The 15715-nt window shown below is 50.7% G+C and overlaps 1 protein-coding gene across 2 annotated transcripts in view; it reads left to right on the top strand.

Annotated features, from left to right (window-relative positions):
• The first annotated feature begins 6950 nt into the window (after positions 1–6950).
• Positions 6951–15715, top strand: part of FNTB (farnesyltransferase, CAAX box, beta) — a 78130-nt gene continuing 69365 nt past the window's right edge. Inside the window, exon 1 of one of the 2 annotated variants that reach the window (XM_029065405.2) lies at positions 6951–7148. In XM_029065405.2, the coding sequence (XP_028921238.1) occupies positions 6984–7148 (165 nt within the window). In that variant the 5' untranslated portion in view covers positions 6951–6983. The remainder of the gene's footprint in view (positions 7149–15715) is intronic. The other variant, XM_029065396.1, reaches the window with a different exon arrangement.

Raw genomic sequence — 15715 nt, forward strand, 5'->3', positions numbered from 1 at the left:
TTCTCTCTCTATTAGGAGCTCTGCTCCTCTCCCTCTACATTTGCTCTCTTCGGGAACTCGTCCACTCACAAGGCTTCAGTTCCCACCTCTAAATGGATGACTCCCAAATCTGCTGCTCCGTGATAACAAAGACAGAATGATAGCTCCAGGCGGGGCCGCTCCTTCCGAACCCGAACCCCCAAGGCCTGGCCGGCTCCCTCCCCATTTGGGCTCTCCGGAACCCCTCTCCAGTGCAGCAGGTGGAGGACCAAGAGGCGGGGTATTCCTGTCCAGCTTTTAAGACACCGGGGAGACGTGGGTGGTTGCCATAGCTATAGCCTCCCTCCCGGGGCTACACAACACCAGGTGCTGCCAGTCTGATTCTCCACGTGGCAGAGGGTGGGAAGGGACTGAGTCATTGTGGTCCAGAGCTCCCTAAAGACCCACACCGGACTCTGGGCTTTGTCTCCACCCAGTCGGACCAGTATCCCCCAGTGCCTCAGGACATCCTGTACAGGAAGACCTCCTTCGATCAATCAATCAAACATATTTACTGAGGGATTACTGTGTGCAGAACACTGTATTAAGTGCTTGGGAGATTAAGAGTACAACAGTAAACAGACACATTCCCTGCCCACAATGAGGTTACGGAGTAGAGGCGGGGAGACAGACATTAATATAAACTACAGATATGTACATAAGTGTGGTGGGGCTGGGTGATACAGAAGGGAGTGGAAGAAAAGCAAATGAAGGCTTAGTCAGGGAAGGCCTCTCGGAGGAGATGTGCCTTCAATAAAGGAAGGGCGTTCCAGGACCGAGGCAGGATGTGGGTAAGAGGTAGGCCACGAGATAGACGAGATCAGAGTACAGTAAGTAGGCTGGCATTAGAGGAACAAAGTGGGCGGGCTGGGTTGTAGTAGGAGAGTAGCGAGGTGAGGTAGGAGGGGGCAAGGGGATTGAGTGCTTTAAAGCCGATGATAAGGAGTTTCTGTTTGACATGGAGGTTGGTTGGCAACCTCTGGAGGATCTTGATGAGTGGGGAACCATGGACTGAACGTATTTGTAGAAAAATGATCCGGGCAACAAAGGGAAGTATGGTCTGGAGTGGAGAGAGGAGGCAGGAAGGTCGCAAGGAGGCTGATACAGCAATCAAGGGGGAATAGGATAAGTGCTTGGATTAACATGGCAACAGTTTGGATGGAAAGGGTGGATTTTAACAATGTTGGGAAAGTTGAACCAACAACCGTCGTAGTGATAGGTTGAGTATATGGGTTGAATGAGAGAGAGTTTCGGGCCTGTGAGACAGAAAGGATGGTAGTGCTGACTACAGTAATGGGAAAGTTAGGGGGAGGACAGAGTTTTGGTGGGAATATAAGGAGTTCTGTTTTGGACATGTTAAATTTGTGGTGACTGCAGGACATCCCGGTAGAGATGTCTTGAAGGCAGGAGGAAATGCGAGACTGCAAAGATGGAGAGAGATCTGGGCTGGGGATGTACATTTGGGAATCATCCACATAGAGGTGTTAGTCGAAGTCAGGGGAGTAAATGAGTTCTCCAAGGGAGTGGGTGTAGATGGAGCATCGAGTGGGACACAGAACTGAACCCTGATGGACCCTCACTGTCAGGGCTTGGGAGGCAGAGGAGGACCCTGGGAAAGAGACTGAGAACGATCAGCCAGAGAGACAGGAGGGGACGGTGTCAGGGAAGCCGAGGTTGGATGATGTTTCCAGGCGAAGGGGGTGGACGACAGTGTTGAAGGCAGATGAGAGGTTGAGGAGGATTAGGATGAAGTAGAGACTGTTGGATTTGGCAAGAAGGAGATCATTTGTGACCTTTGATAGGGCAGTTTCTGTGGAATGAAAGGGATTGGAGAGGGTCAAGGAGAGAATTGGAGGAGAGGAACTAGAGACAGGAGGTGTAGACAACTCGCTCGAGGAGTCTGGAGAGGAAGGGTAGGAGGGAGATGGGGCGATAAATGGAGGGAGCCTTAGGGTCAAGGGCGGGTTTTTTTTTAGGATAAGGAGACGTGAACACGTTTGAAAGCAGTGGGGAAGAAGCCACCGGAGAGTGAACAGTTGAAGGTGGCGGTCAGGAAAGGAAGAAGAAGAGGGTGAGTTTTATAATAACTTGAGAAGGGATGGAGTCGGATGTGCAGGTGGAGGAGGTGGATTTCAGAGAAGGCAGGTGATCTCTTGAGATACTGTTGGGAAGGATTGGGAGAGTTGAAGAAGGGGCAGGAGGAGGAAGGGATTGGAGAGGAAAAGGGGAGGTTTTAGGTAGACTACGCCTGATGGCTTCAATTTTCTCAATAAAGTAGGCAGCCAGTTCATTATGAGCGAGGGATGCGGGAGGCGAAGGGACATGGCCTTTGAGGAGGGAGTTAAACACCTAGAACGACTGGAGAGGGCAATGGGTATGAGTGCAAATAAGGATGGAGAGAGAATTTTGCAGGGCAGAGGAGAGGGCAGAGTTAAAGCACCAAAGGATGAACTCGGGGCCGGCAAGTTCGGCCCGATATCTAGAGGTCCATCAGCAGCACTTTATGGCTTGTACACAGGAGCAGAGGAAGTGGAAGTGGGCCAGGGCTGTGGGTTAGTAGCACCAGATCGTTGAAGGGCTAGAGGAGTGAGTGGGTTGAATTTAGTGTGGTGTTGAGGGCATCGATTTGTTCCTGCCCGCTTGCCGACCTTTTGAACCCTGAGGAGGCTGTGAGGGTTTATTTCTAAGGACTATTTACCTGGAGCAGTGGAAAGACTGAGGGCTTCCCCTCCAGGATTTATTCTTATACTTCTATTCGACTAGTCAATCATGTTTACTAAGTGCTTACTATGTGCAAAGCACTGTACTAGGTATTTATTCACTCATTCATTCATTCAATTGTATATACTGAGTGCTTACTGTGTGCAGAGAACTGTACTAAGCTCTTGGGAGAATACAGCATGGCTTAGTGGAAAGAGCCCGGGCTTGGGAGTCAGAAGTCATGGGTTCGAATCCCGGCTCCGCCGCTTGTCAGCTGTGTGACTGTGGGCGAGTCACTTCACTTCTCTGTGCCTCAGTTTCCTCATCTGTAAAATGGGGATGAAGACTGTGAACCTCATGTGGGACAACCTGATGACCCTGTATCTATCCCAGTGCTTAGAACAGTGCTCTGCAATAGTAAGCACTTAACAAATACCAACATTATTATTATTATTATTATTACAGTACGGCGTAGAAGATAGAGCACAGGCCCGGGAGTCAGAACGTCATGGGTTCTAATCCCCGCTCTGCCACTTGTCTGCTGTGTCACCTTGGGCAAGTCACTTTGCTTCTCTGGGCCTCAGTTCCTTCATCTGTAAAATGGGGATTAAGGCCGTGAGTCCCATGTGGGACCACCTGATTACCTTATATCTATTCCAGCGCTTAGAGCAGTGCTTGGCACATAAAAAACGCTTAACAAATACCATAATCATCATCAACATCACAAAGATTGCGTCCAACTCGATTTGCTTGTATCCACCCCAGCGTTTAGTACAGTGCCTGGCACATAGTAAGCTCTTAACAAATGCCCTGATGATTGTTAATATTACTATTAATTAACAGACACGTTCCCTGCCCACAACGAGTTTGGCATTTGGAAGCGCACAATAGAGTTGGTAGATAGAACCCCTGCCCCCAAGGATCTTACAATGTAGTGAGGGAGACCAACACTGAGATAAATAGCAAGTAGGGGGAAGGCACAATAGGGAGAAATATAGAAGTACTACGGGTGGGCAGTGGGAGGGAGAAGGTGAGTGTCAACATGCTCAGGTGGTGCAAAAGTGCTGAAGCCGTTGGGGAAATAAGGTGGGGAGAGGAGAAATTAATTGGGGAAGAGGAAATGTAACTTCCGAAGGACTCTGAAGATGGGGAGAGCCGTGGTCCGCTGGGCGTGAAGGGGGAGGGCTATTCGAGGCAGAAGGGAGAGCTGTGAACAAGAGATCACTAGTAAGAGAGATGAGAATGAGGCACCGTGAGTGGCTTGAGAGAGGCACACATTGCCTTGAGAGAAGTAAAACATGTGAGCTGGGGTGTAGCGGGAGGAGAGAATAAATGGGGGAAAATGTCGGTTAAGTGCCCGAAACTCAAGGTCAAAAATTTCTGCTTGATACGGAGAGGAATGGGCAATCTTTGGAGGTTTCTGAGGAGCAGAAAGGAGCGCAGAAAATGACATTTTAGGAAAATGGCTGGGAAACAAAGGGCGGCATGGACTGGAAAGGAGAAAATTTGGAAGTGGGGAGGTCGGCAAGGACTGATGTAGTAGTCTTGGTAGGATACGACCAGTCTTGGACCTGCAAGGTTGGAACCAATCAATCGATTGTATTCACTGAGTGCTTGCTATGTGCAAAGCACTGTTGTAAGTGATCGGGAGAGTATAACGACAGGTTGAAACGTTCCCTGAACTGCATGTAGGACCGTAGAATGTGTCTGACCTGATTAGCTTCTATCTAACCCCAAGGCTTACTACCGTGCCTGGCACAAAGTAAGCATTTAACAGATACCATAAAAAAAGGAACTTATGGTCTAGAGAGGGAGACAGACATTAAAATAAATGGCGGGTATGTACATAAAGTGCTGTGGGGCTGAGGGCGGGGTGAATAAATCTAAGTGCAAAGGTGAAGCAGAAGGGAGAGGGAGTAGAAGAAAGGAGGGCTTAGTCAGGGAAGGCCTCCCCAACCTTGTCCAAGCCTCAAAGCCTCCCCCAAACCGCACCTCCCTCACCAAAACCTTCCCCATCTCGCCAATTCTTCGACAGCTTCTAGCATTTTATTAATGCCCATCTTCAGTACTTGTGATTAAACGTTCAATATTGTTTTTTCAGACTCTTCACTGCTCGCGAATGTTTCTCTCTCCCATTAGAACCTAACCTGCTTGTGGGGTTAGAATTTGTCTTGTGCTTAACAAAAACAACTCTGGTATTTGTTAAGGGCGTACTATGCGGCGAGCACTGTACTAAACACGGGGTAGGTAGAAGGTAATCATAATTAGAATTAATAATTGTGGTATCTGTTAAGCGCTTACTATGTGCCAGGTGCTGTACTCAGTGCTTGGGTGGAGACAAGTCAGTCGGGTTGGACAGTCTCTGTCCCATGTGAGGCTCACAGTTTGAATTCCCATTTTACAGGCGAGGTAACTGAGGCACCGAAAAGTGAAGTGACTTGTCCAAGGCCTCACAGCAGACGAGTGTCGGACATAGACTCCGTTCCATAGGAAACTCAGTCTAAAGGGGAGGAAGAACAAGTATATTAATCCCCATTTTCCAGATGAGTAAACTGAGGCACAGAGGAATTAAGGCGAATTGCCCACGGCCACAATGCAGATGAGTGGCAAAACTGGAATTAGAACCCCGGTCCTCTGATTCCCAATCCTGTACTATTTCCACTAGGCCACGCTGGTTCCCTTGTGCTTCTGTGATAGACGATCAAAAAATATCATTTCTATGACAGTTCCGGGAAGACTGGGGACTCAACTCCCACAGTCATGGCTTTCACTCTAGTGTGCCTCCCTCTCTGTTCTGAGTGTGAAAGCAGAAGCAGTCTTCACACTCAAGCAGCCTTGGGAAGCAGTTTGGTGTAGAACACAGAGCACAAGCCTGGGAGCAAGACGGTCTTGAGTTCTAATTCCACTCCTCCACCTGATTGCTGTCACCTTGGGCAAGTCACTTCACTTCTCTGGGCCTCAGGTCCTTCATCTGTAAAATGGGGATTGAGACTGCAAGTCCCTCATGGGACAACCTGATTACCTTGGATCTGCCCCAGCGCTTAGAAGAGTGCTTGGCACATAGTAAGGGCCTAACAAATACCATCATCATCATCGTCACAAGGACTGTGTCCGACACGATTTGCTTGTATCCACCCCAGTGCTTAGTACGGTGCCTGGCACATAGTAAGCACTTAACAAATACACCATTATTATTATTATCATTAAGTTGTGGGCAGGGATTTTCTCTATTACTGAGTTGTACTTTCCAAGCGCTTAGCACAGTGCTCTGCACACAGTAAGCGCCCCCTTTTCCTCTGCTTTCCCTCCCCTCCCCATTGCCCCGACTCGCCCTCTTTGTTCTACCCCTGTCCCCGCCCCACAGCATTTGTGTATATAACTACAGATTTATAATTATAATTCTCTTTATTTTTATTAATGACGTGTAATTATTTTTATTTGTAATAATGCTACTGATGTCTTTTTACTTGTTTTGATGTCTGTCTCCCCGCTTCTAGGCTGTGAGCTCATTGTGGGCAGGGATTGTCTCTCTTTGTTGCTGAAGTGGAAAGAGCCTGGGAGTCAGAGGTCATGGGTTCGAATCCCGCCTCTACCCTTGTCAGTTGTGTGACTGTGGGCAAGTCACTTAACTTCTCTGTGCCTCAATTACCGCAGCGTGGCGCAGTGGAAAGAGCACGGGCTTTGGAGTCAGGGCTCATGAGTTCGAATCCCAGCTCTGCCACTTGTCAGAGAGTGCTTCTCTGTGCCTCAGTTCCCTCATCTGTAAAATGGGGATTAAGACTGTGAGCCCCACGTGGGACAACCTGATTCCCCTGTGTCTACCCCAGCGCTTAGAACAGTGCTCTGCACATAGTAAGCGCTTAACAAATACCAACATTATTATTATTAAATTGGGGATGAAGACTGTGAGCCTCACGTGGGACAACCTGATTACCCTGTATCTCCCCCAGCGCTTAGACAGTGCACAGAGTAAGCGCTTAACAAATACTAACATTATTATTATTACTGTCCCAAGCGCTCAGTACAGTGCCCTGCGCACCCTAAGCGCTCAATAAAGTCGATGGAACGAAGGAAAGATCATTGATAATGCGGTCTTCTTCTGCAGTAACGCTTTTTTCTCGGGAGGGGGCAGTGGTGTCCCGGCGCCTCGGGGGCGGGGACGTCAAGGCGCACGCGCATACGAGCCTCTTCTGTCCCCTCCCGCTCGCCGTAGCGCCCCCCTCCCGTCTCCATAGGCGCCGCCGAATCCCGCCGTTCCCCCAGTCATGGCGGCAGCCGCGGCCGCCTCCGCCGCGGCGTCTTCTTTCCCGTCCTCCTTTCCGCCCCCGTCGCCCACGTCCTGGCCGGAGCCGCTGTACTGCCTGGGGCCGGACCACGCGCGGGAGCGGCTGCAGGACGACGCGGTGAAGACGGTCACCTCCGTGGAGCAGGTGAGGGGCCGGGGCCGGGCGAGGGGCTCGGCGCGGGGGCTTCTGGGAGCGGGAGTCCCCGGCTCGGGGGCGCGGCCGGGCGGAGCGCGCCTGGGGACTACAACTCCCACAGTGCACCGCGCCGGAGGGGGGCGGGGCCGTCATTCATTCATCCATCCATCATTCAAGCCTAGTGCGGGAGCGCTCACTACGTGCACGGCGCCGTACTGAGCGCTTGGACCGGCCGATTCGACAACAGGGAGAGACGGTCCCCGCCCTGCCGCGGGCTCCCAGGCCGAACGGGGGAGACGGACCGCAAAACAAGGAGCCCGGCGTCAAGATCCTCAAGATAAATGGAAGCCTAGCTGTACACACCTCTTTAATAAAATGGGGCCCTAAATAATATATACAGAGAAGCATAAGTGTGGGGAGGGGGAGCAGAGGGAAAGGGAGGGCTGAGTGTGGGAAGCTCTCAGGAAGGCTCTGAAGGCGGGTGGGAGAGGCCCGCCTTAGCCGTGCGGCCTCTTCGTGGGTCCACACCTGGCCCACCTGCCGCCGTGGAGGCGTCTGGGAAAAGCCTAGTCTTTCTCCTACGCCGTGGAGGCGTCTGGGAAGAGCCAAATCTTCCTCTGCCGCCGTGGAGGCGTCTGGGAAGAACCAAATCTTCCTCTGCCGCCGTGGAGGCGTCTGGGAAGAGCCTAGTCTTTCTCCTACACCGTGGAGGCGTCTGGGAAGAACCAAATCTTCCTCTGCCGCCGTGGAGGCGTCTGGGAAGAACCAAATCTTCCTCTGCCGCCGTGGAGGCGTCTGGGAAGAGCCTAGTCTTTCTCCGACGCCGTGGAAGCGTCTGGGAAGAACCAAATCTTCCTCTGCCGCCGTGGAGGCGTCTGGGAAGAGCCTAGTCTTTCTCCTACACCGTGGAGGCGTCTGGGAAGAACCAAATCTTCCTCTGCCGCCGTGGAGGCGTCTGGGAACCAAATCTTCCTCTGCCGCCGTGGAGGCGTCTGGGAAGAACCAAATCTTCCTCTGCCGCCGTGGAGGCGTCTGGGAAGAGCCTAGTCTTTCTCCGACGCCGTGGAAGCGTCTGGGAAGAACCAAATCTTCCTCTGCCGCCGTGGAGGCGTCTGGGAAGAGCCTAGTCTTTCTCCTACACCGTGGAGGCGTCTGGGAAGAGCCAAATCTTCCTCTGCCGCCGTGGAGGCGTCTGGGAAGAACCAAATCTTCCTCTGCCGCCGTGGAGGCGTCTGGGAAGAGCCTAGTCTTTCTCCGACGCCGTGGAGGCGTCTGGGAAGAACCAAATCCTCCTCTGCCGCCATGGAGGTGTCTGGGAAGAACCAAGTCCCCCTCCGCCCTTGTGGAGGCGTCTGGGAGGAACCTAGTCTTCCTCTGTCACCGTGGAGGCGTCTGGGAAGAACCAAATCCTCCTCCGCCCTCGTGGAGGCGTCTGGGAAGAGCCTAGTCTTCCTCTGCCATCGTGGAGGCGTCTGGGAAGAGCCTAGTCTTTCTCCGACACCATGGAGGCGTCTGGGAAGAGCCTAGTCTTCCTCTGCCGCCGTGGAGGCGTCTGGGAAGAGCCTAGTCTTCCTCTGCCGCCGTGGAGGCATCTGGGAAGAACCAAATCTTCCTCCACTGCCGTGGAGGCGTCTGGGAAGAACCAAATCCTCCTCCGCCGCCATGGAGGCGTCTGGGAAGAACCAAATCCTCCTCCGCCGCCATGGAGGCATCTGGGAAGAACCAAATCCTCCTCCGCCCCCGTGGAGGCGTCTGGAAAGAGCCTAGTCTTCCTCTGCCGCTGTGGAGGCGTCTGGGAAGAACCTAGTCTTCCTCCGCCACCGTGGAGGCGTCTAGGAAGAACCAAATCTTCCTCTACCCCCGTGGAGACGTCTGGGAAGAACCTACTCTTCCCCTCCTCCCCACCTTCCTTCACCCCCTCACCCCTCCTCCATCTTCTCTTTTCCTCTCCCCCCGCTTTCTCGCTCTCCCTCCTCCATTCACGTATTCATTCAGTCGTATTTAGTGAGCGCTCACTGTGGGCAGACCACTGTACTAAGTGCTTGGGACAGTACACTTAAGCAACAAATAGAGACAATCCCTCCCCACAATAGGCTCACAGCCTAGAAGGGGGGGGAGACAGACAAAACAAGTAAACAGGCATCGATAGCATCAATATAAATAAATAGAATTATTCATTCAATCGTTTTTATTGGGCACTTACTGTGGGCAGAGCACTGTACCGAGCGCTTGGAAAGGACAGTTCGGCAACAAATAGAGACAGTTCCTGCCCACAACGGGCCTACATCTTAGAAGGGGGGAGACAGACATCAAAACAAGTAAATAGGCATCGATAGCATCAATATTAATAAACAGAATTATTCATTCAATCGTTTTTATTGAGCATGTACTGTGGGCAGAGCACTGTACCCAGTGCTTGGAAAGGACAGTTCGGCAACAAATAGAGACAGTCTCTGTCCACAACGGGCTCTCAGTCTAGAAGGGGGAGACAGACATCAGAACGAGTAAACAGACATCAGTGGCATAAATATAATTCTATTTAGAATTATTCTGTAATTCTATTTAGAATTATAGATCTATACGCATCATTAATAAAATTAATAGAGTAATAAATATGTACATATATACCCAAGTGCTGCGGGGCCGGGCAGAGGGCCGGGGGGGAGTTTAGAGCAGAGGGAGGGACTCGGCGATGGGGTGAGGAGGGAAAGCTGAGGAAAAAGGGGAGGCTTAGTCCGGGAAGACTTCCTGGTCTGGGTTTCTCCTCCTCTCTTCCTCCCCGTAACAATAATAATAATAATACTGATAGTATTTGTTTAGCAATTACTAGGTGCCAGGCACTCACTCCTAAGCGCTAAGTAAATAAATGACAGATACGTAAATAAGTGCTGTGGGGCTGGGTGGGGGGAAAGACCAAAGGGAGCAAGTCAGGGCGATGCAGAAGGGAGTGGGAGAAAAAGAAAGGAGGGGCTTACTCTGGGAGGGCTTCTTGGAGGAGATGTACCCTCAGTAAGCCTTTGAAGGGGGGATAATTGTCGATAACACCATTCACGGGTCCCCCCGCTCCATCATGGCCAAGTTCCCTGTCATTATTGGCCCGTTACTAGCCAGCTGGCTCAATCATTCAGTGGTATTTATTTAGTTCATACTATGTGCAGAGCAGTGTACTATGCTCTTGGGAGAGAACAACGCAACAAAATCAGGAGACACAGTCCCTGCCCTTAAGAAGCGTGGTTAACCCTCCTCATCATCACTACATCTGCCTTGCCTTGTTGGGGTCTCAATTACCACTGCCCACCTCCCCATCAGGGAAGGGAGAGGATTTGACCTGCCCCTTGCCCTCCAAACTCACTTTGGTTTTCACACGCCCCTGCCGTCTGAACTTTTCTCATTCAGAAAGGTCTCTACCATCCGCTGCAGCTCTTTGTCCCTGTTACGTACCGCCTTCCTGGCCCACCTTTGCCATTCTGCCAGACACTGATGGCTTCGTCCTCTCCCCTCTTGTACTGTGATCCCTGGGACTTTGACTTTTTGCCGTCGATCCCTCATCCAAGCTCCTAGAAGGAGTCGTCTACACTCGCTGCCTAGAATTGCTTAACTCCAATTCTCTCTTGGACCCCCTCCAATCTGGCTTCCGTCCCCTCCACTCTACCAAGACTGCTCTCTCAAAGGTCACCCGTGTCCTCCTTCTTGCCAAATCCAATGGCTCCTACTCTATCCTAATCCTCCTCGACCTCTCGGCTGCCTTGGACACTGTCGACCATTCCCTTCTCCTCCCCCCCCATCTCACCTTGGCTTTACGGACTCCTTCCTCTCCCGGTTCTTCTCATATCTTTCTGGTCCTTCGTTCTCAGTTTCCTTTGCGGGCTCCTCCTCCCCCTCCCATCCTCTAACTGTAGGGATTCCTCAAGGGTCAGTTCTTGGCCCTCTTCTGTTCTCCATCTACACTCACTCCCTTGGTGAACTCAATTGCTCCCATGGCTTCAACTATCATCTCTATGCAGATGCCACACAAATCTACATCTCCGCCCCTGTCCTCTCCCCCTCCTTTCAGGCTCATATCTCCTCCTGCCTCCCGGACGTCTCCACCTGGATGTCTGCCCGCCACCTAAAACTCAACATGTCCAAAATTGAGCTCCTTATCTTCCCTCCCAAGCCCTGTCCTCTTCCTGACTTCCCTATCACTGTGGATGGTACAATCATCCTTCCCTCCTCTCAAGCCCACAACCTCGGTGTCATCCTTGACTCAGCTCTCTCGTTCACCCCATTCATCCAATCTGTCACCAAAGACCTGCCGGTCTCACCTTTGTAATATCGCCAAAATCTGCCCTTTCTTCTCCACCCATACAGCTATTTTACTGGTACGGGTTCTCATAATATCCCGACTGGATTATTGTGTCAGCCTTGTCTCTGATCTCCCTTCCTCCTGTCTCTCCCCGCTGCAGTCTATTCTTCATTCAGCTGCCCGGATCATCTTCCTGCAGAAACGCTCTAGGCGTGTCACTCCCCTTCTTAAAAACCTCCAGTGGTTGCCTATCGACCTCCGCACGAAACAAAAACTTCTCACTCTAGGCTTCGAGGCTCTCCGTCACCTTGCCTCCTCCTACCTCTCCTCCCTTCTCTCTTTCTATTGCCCACCCCGTAGGCTCCGCTCCTCTGCTGCCCACCTCCTCACCGTCCCCCGTTCTCGTGTATCCCACCATCGACCCCTGGGCCACATCCTCCCGCTGACCTGGAATGCCCTCCCTTCTCACCTCCGCCAAACTAACTCTCTTCCCCTCTTCAAAGCCCTACCGAGAGCTCACCTCCTCCAAGAGGCCATCCCAGACTGAGCTTCCCCTTTTCCCTCTGCTCCCTCTGCTGCCTCTCTGCCCCCCCACCTCCCCTCAGCTAAGCCCCCTTTCCCCCTGCTCCTCCCCGTCTCCCTTCCCCTCCCCTCAGCACTGTACTCATCTGCTCATTTGTATATATTTCTATTACCCTATCTATTTTGTTAATGAGATGTATATCCCCTTGATTCTATTTATTGCTATTGTTTTTGTCTGTCTCCCCCGATTAGACTGTAAACCCGTCAGTGGGCAGGGATTGTCTCTATCTGTTGAATTATACATTCCACGCGCTTAGTACAGTGCTCTGCACATAGTAAACGCTCAATAGATACTGTTGAACGAATGAATGGCCCCCACCCTAGCAAACCACTTCCTTAAGGTACTTAAACCCATTGGCCTCCCTCCTCGCTTCACTAAAGCCACACATCGCTATCATCTCCAGACAGTGCTCTATTTAAAATCTCAGCAACTCTGAAATAGCATCCGAAAACGGTTCTCTAGAATTTGGCACTTTGCCCTCTCAGCTCCCGGCGCCCTTCCCCCTCATTATGACCTGGACCTACTTCACCTGTCCCAAGCAATCCCCCCTCACCCACCGTCCTGTCCTTTGAGGGTAAAGCCCATGCCCACAAACCCCCCCCACACAAACGCTGCTTCAAACTCAACTCCCTTGCCCTAGATCAACCTCCAGTTTTTACTTCATTACCCTTGACTGCCTTCCTTTTCTGCAATCTTGCATCTTCTATCTCCAGGGCACCTTTAAGTGCTTACTGTCAACTAAGCCCTATGCTTAATGCTGGGGCAGATACAAAATAATCGGATCAGATAGGGTTCCAGTCATACATGTGTCTCACAGTCTCAATGGGAGAGAGAACGGTTGTTTAAACCCCATTTTATTTAATCGTATTTTATAGGTAAGGAAACTGAAGCACAGAGAAGTTAAGTGACTTGCCCAAGGTCACCCAGCAGGCAAGTGGCAGAGCTGGGATTAGAACCCCCAAGTCTTCTGACTTCTAGTTCTGAGCTCTTTCCACCGGGCTGTGCCGTTTTTCATAGATGTCCTGTTTGTACTTCAAGCTCATCAGATCCAAAACGGAACTCCTAATTTTCCCTCTCAAATCCATCCTTCCTCCTTGCTTTCCCGTCATTATTAACAAGGTCACTGTCTTCCCCAACTCTCAAGCCCACAGCCATGGTATTTGCTTTGACTGCTCCCTCCTGTTCAATCCCCAAATCCTGCCAGTTCTTTCTTCACAATGACTCAGAATCCACCCCTTCCTCTCTGTCCACGCACTTTTCCTATCCTGACTTGAATACTGCATCAGCCTCCCCAGAGACCCCTGCCTCCAGTCTCTTCCCTCGTCAGTCCATACTGAACTCTGCTGTTAGGATAATTTTCCTAAAATATTTCGTGCGCAAATTAAAAAAACTCCAATGTTTTCCAATTCTTCTTTGAATCAAGAAGAAACCTTTCGTCATTGTCTTCAAGCCACTTAAACTGTTCTCTCCCCACTACTTATCCATAGTCCTCTCCACCTACCACCTAACTGGCCAGTGTTGCTCCTCTCAAGCTAATAAACACACTTTGCCCCTCACCACTGACCTCTTTTTTTTTTAATGGGGTTTATTGAACACTTACTATGTGCCAGGCACTCTACTGAGCGCTGGGGTAAAAGCCAATCAGGTTGGACACAGACCATATCCCACATGGGGCTCACGCTCTCAACCCCCCATTTTACAGACGAGGTAACTGAGGCACAGAGAAGTTGTGACTTGCCGAAGGTCATGCAGCGGATGAGTGGTGGAGCTGGGATTAGAAACCAGGTGCTTCTGACTCTTGGCCTGTTTTCTATCCACTAGGCCACGCTGACCTCATCCTCACACTCTTCCTTCTGCCTGGATCTCCCTCCTCCTTCACATCTGGCAGACCACTGCTCTCCCTATCTTCAAAGCCTTTCTGAAATCACATCTCCTCCAGGAGGCCTTCCCTGATTAACTTCTTATCTCCCCCACCATTTCAGTACTTCTGCCCCCTAAGCATTCGTGTCCTTGCTTTCCCAATCATCCTCCGTCTCCTCCCCTCTTGCTGGCAGCACTTACATGCATTTCTGTAAACTCTCTTTCCTCCAACTTGTAAGTCATGTGGATTTCTGCCTCCCCCTGGATTGTAAATCCTTTGAGGGCAGGGATCGTATCTTCCAAGTTTATTGTATTCTCTGCTTAGTGCAGCGCTTTGTCCGGAGTTCAGTAAATACAGTGGTTTGAAAATCCGGGCACCAGGCCCACATCCGCCACTTTGGATTTATTATGATCTGCTCCAGTTCAGTTGTGTCTTCTGCCAAGTGTGTCTGTCTCCCCCTTCTAGGCTGTGAGTCCGTTGTGGGCGGGGATTGTGTATACGTTGCTGAATTGTACTTCCCAAGTGCTTAGTACGGTGCTCTGCACACAGTAAGCGCTCAATAAATGCGATTGAATGAATTAATGAATGAATCACACCTATTCCTCCCTCACTGACTCCCATGCCTGCAGTTTCCTCCAACAGATCCAGCTCTTTACTCCTTCCCAAGCCCCTCATGACCTACCGTGTTCGTATAATTGAGACCATCACACCCAGACTTTACAGGCCCTCCGTTGGCTTCCTCCCGCTCTGTCACCTCCTCTTTTATTCTCCTTCCCAGCTGTCTCTCAGGTGGAGATTTTCCTCCGGTTCTCTAAATCTACCCCCCTCTACCATGTGTTTCTGACTCTATTTCCTCTCACTTCTCAAGAACGTTTCCCTCCATTTCAGTCCCCTTTTGTATCACAATCTTCTATCTCTCATGGATGTCTCCTTCCCCTCTCTGCCTTCAGACTGTAATCAATCAATAGTATCTGTTGATTGAGCTTTTACTGTGTGTGGAGTCCTGTACCGGGAGCTTGGGAGAATATCACCGTCAACAAGTCGGTAGAGACGATCCCTGCCCAAAAGGAGATTACAGTCTAGAGGGAATGGTATTTATTGAGCCCCTACTGAACACAGCACGGTATCCTAAATGCTTGGGAAAGTACACCAGAAACATAAGACACATTCGCTGCATACACTCTTTGAGCATGTTCAGTTATATCCAATTTTCCTAAAACGGTGGGGATAACTTTCTCCCAAAAATCCATATTAAGGGAAACTCACTCTTTAGTATGGTGTCTGAAGCACCACCCGCATGCCCGCTCAAATATGCCATATTCTGTGGTACTGCCAAGTCCCAGGTCTTTATCGTCCCTAATTTCCTAACAGTGTTCTATCCGAAATGCGTGGTGGAAAAAAATGCATTCTGGTAGAACTAGGTGTATGAAAACGTCTCTGTATCTCTCAGCCCCCTCTGTGATCCTTCCATCTTTCTCCTCACATCCTTACCCAGGCTCCTTGAACAAGAAGAATTCACCTGCTGCCTTCACGTCCCGACAGTGAACTCTTCTCTTGTCAGGTTTCTCACCCCCTTCATTCCATGGGGACTGCCCACTCCAGGGTCATTGAACCCAGTTTGGCAGGCTCCATTCTGGCCCTATTCTCCAAATTTCTCCACCACCTCTGACGCTTCTGATTGCTCCTTTCTCCCTGAAACACCGTGGACAAGTCACTTAATTTCTCTGTGCCTCCGCTACTGCACCTGCAAGGTGAAAAAATACCTGTTGTCCCTCCCTCTTAGGCTGTGAGCCCCATTTAGGACATGGACTGTGCCTGATTTGCTTATCTTGTAGTAATAATAATAA

Source organism: Ornithorhynchus anatinus, chromosome 1 (genome assembly GCF_004115215.2).
Source record: "Ornithorhynchus anatinus isolate Pmale09 chromosome 1, mOrnAna1.pri.v4, whole genome shotgun sequence".
Classification (NCBI taxonomy): Eukaryota; Metazoa; Chordata; class Mammalia; order Monotremata; family Ornithorhynchidae; genus Ornithorhynchus; species Ornithorhynchus anatinus.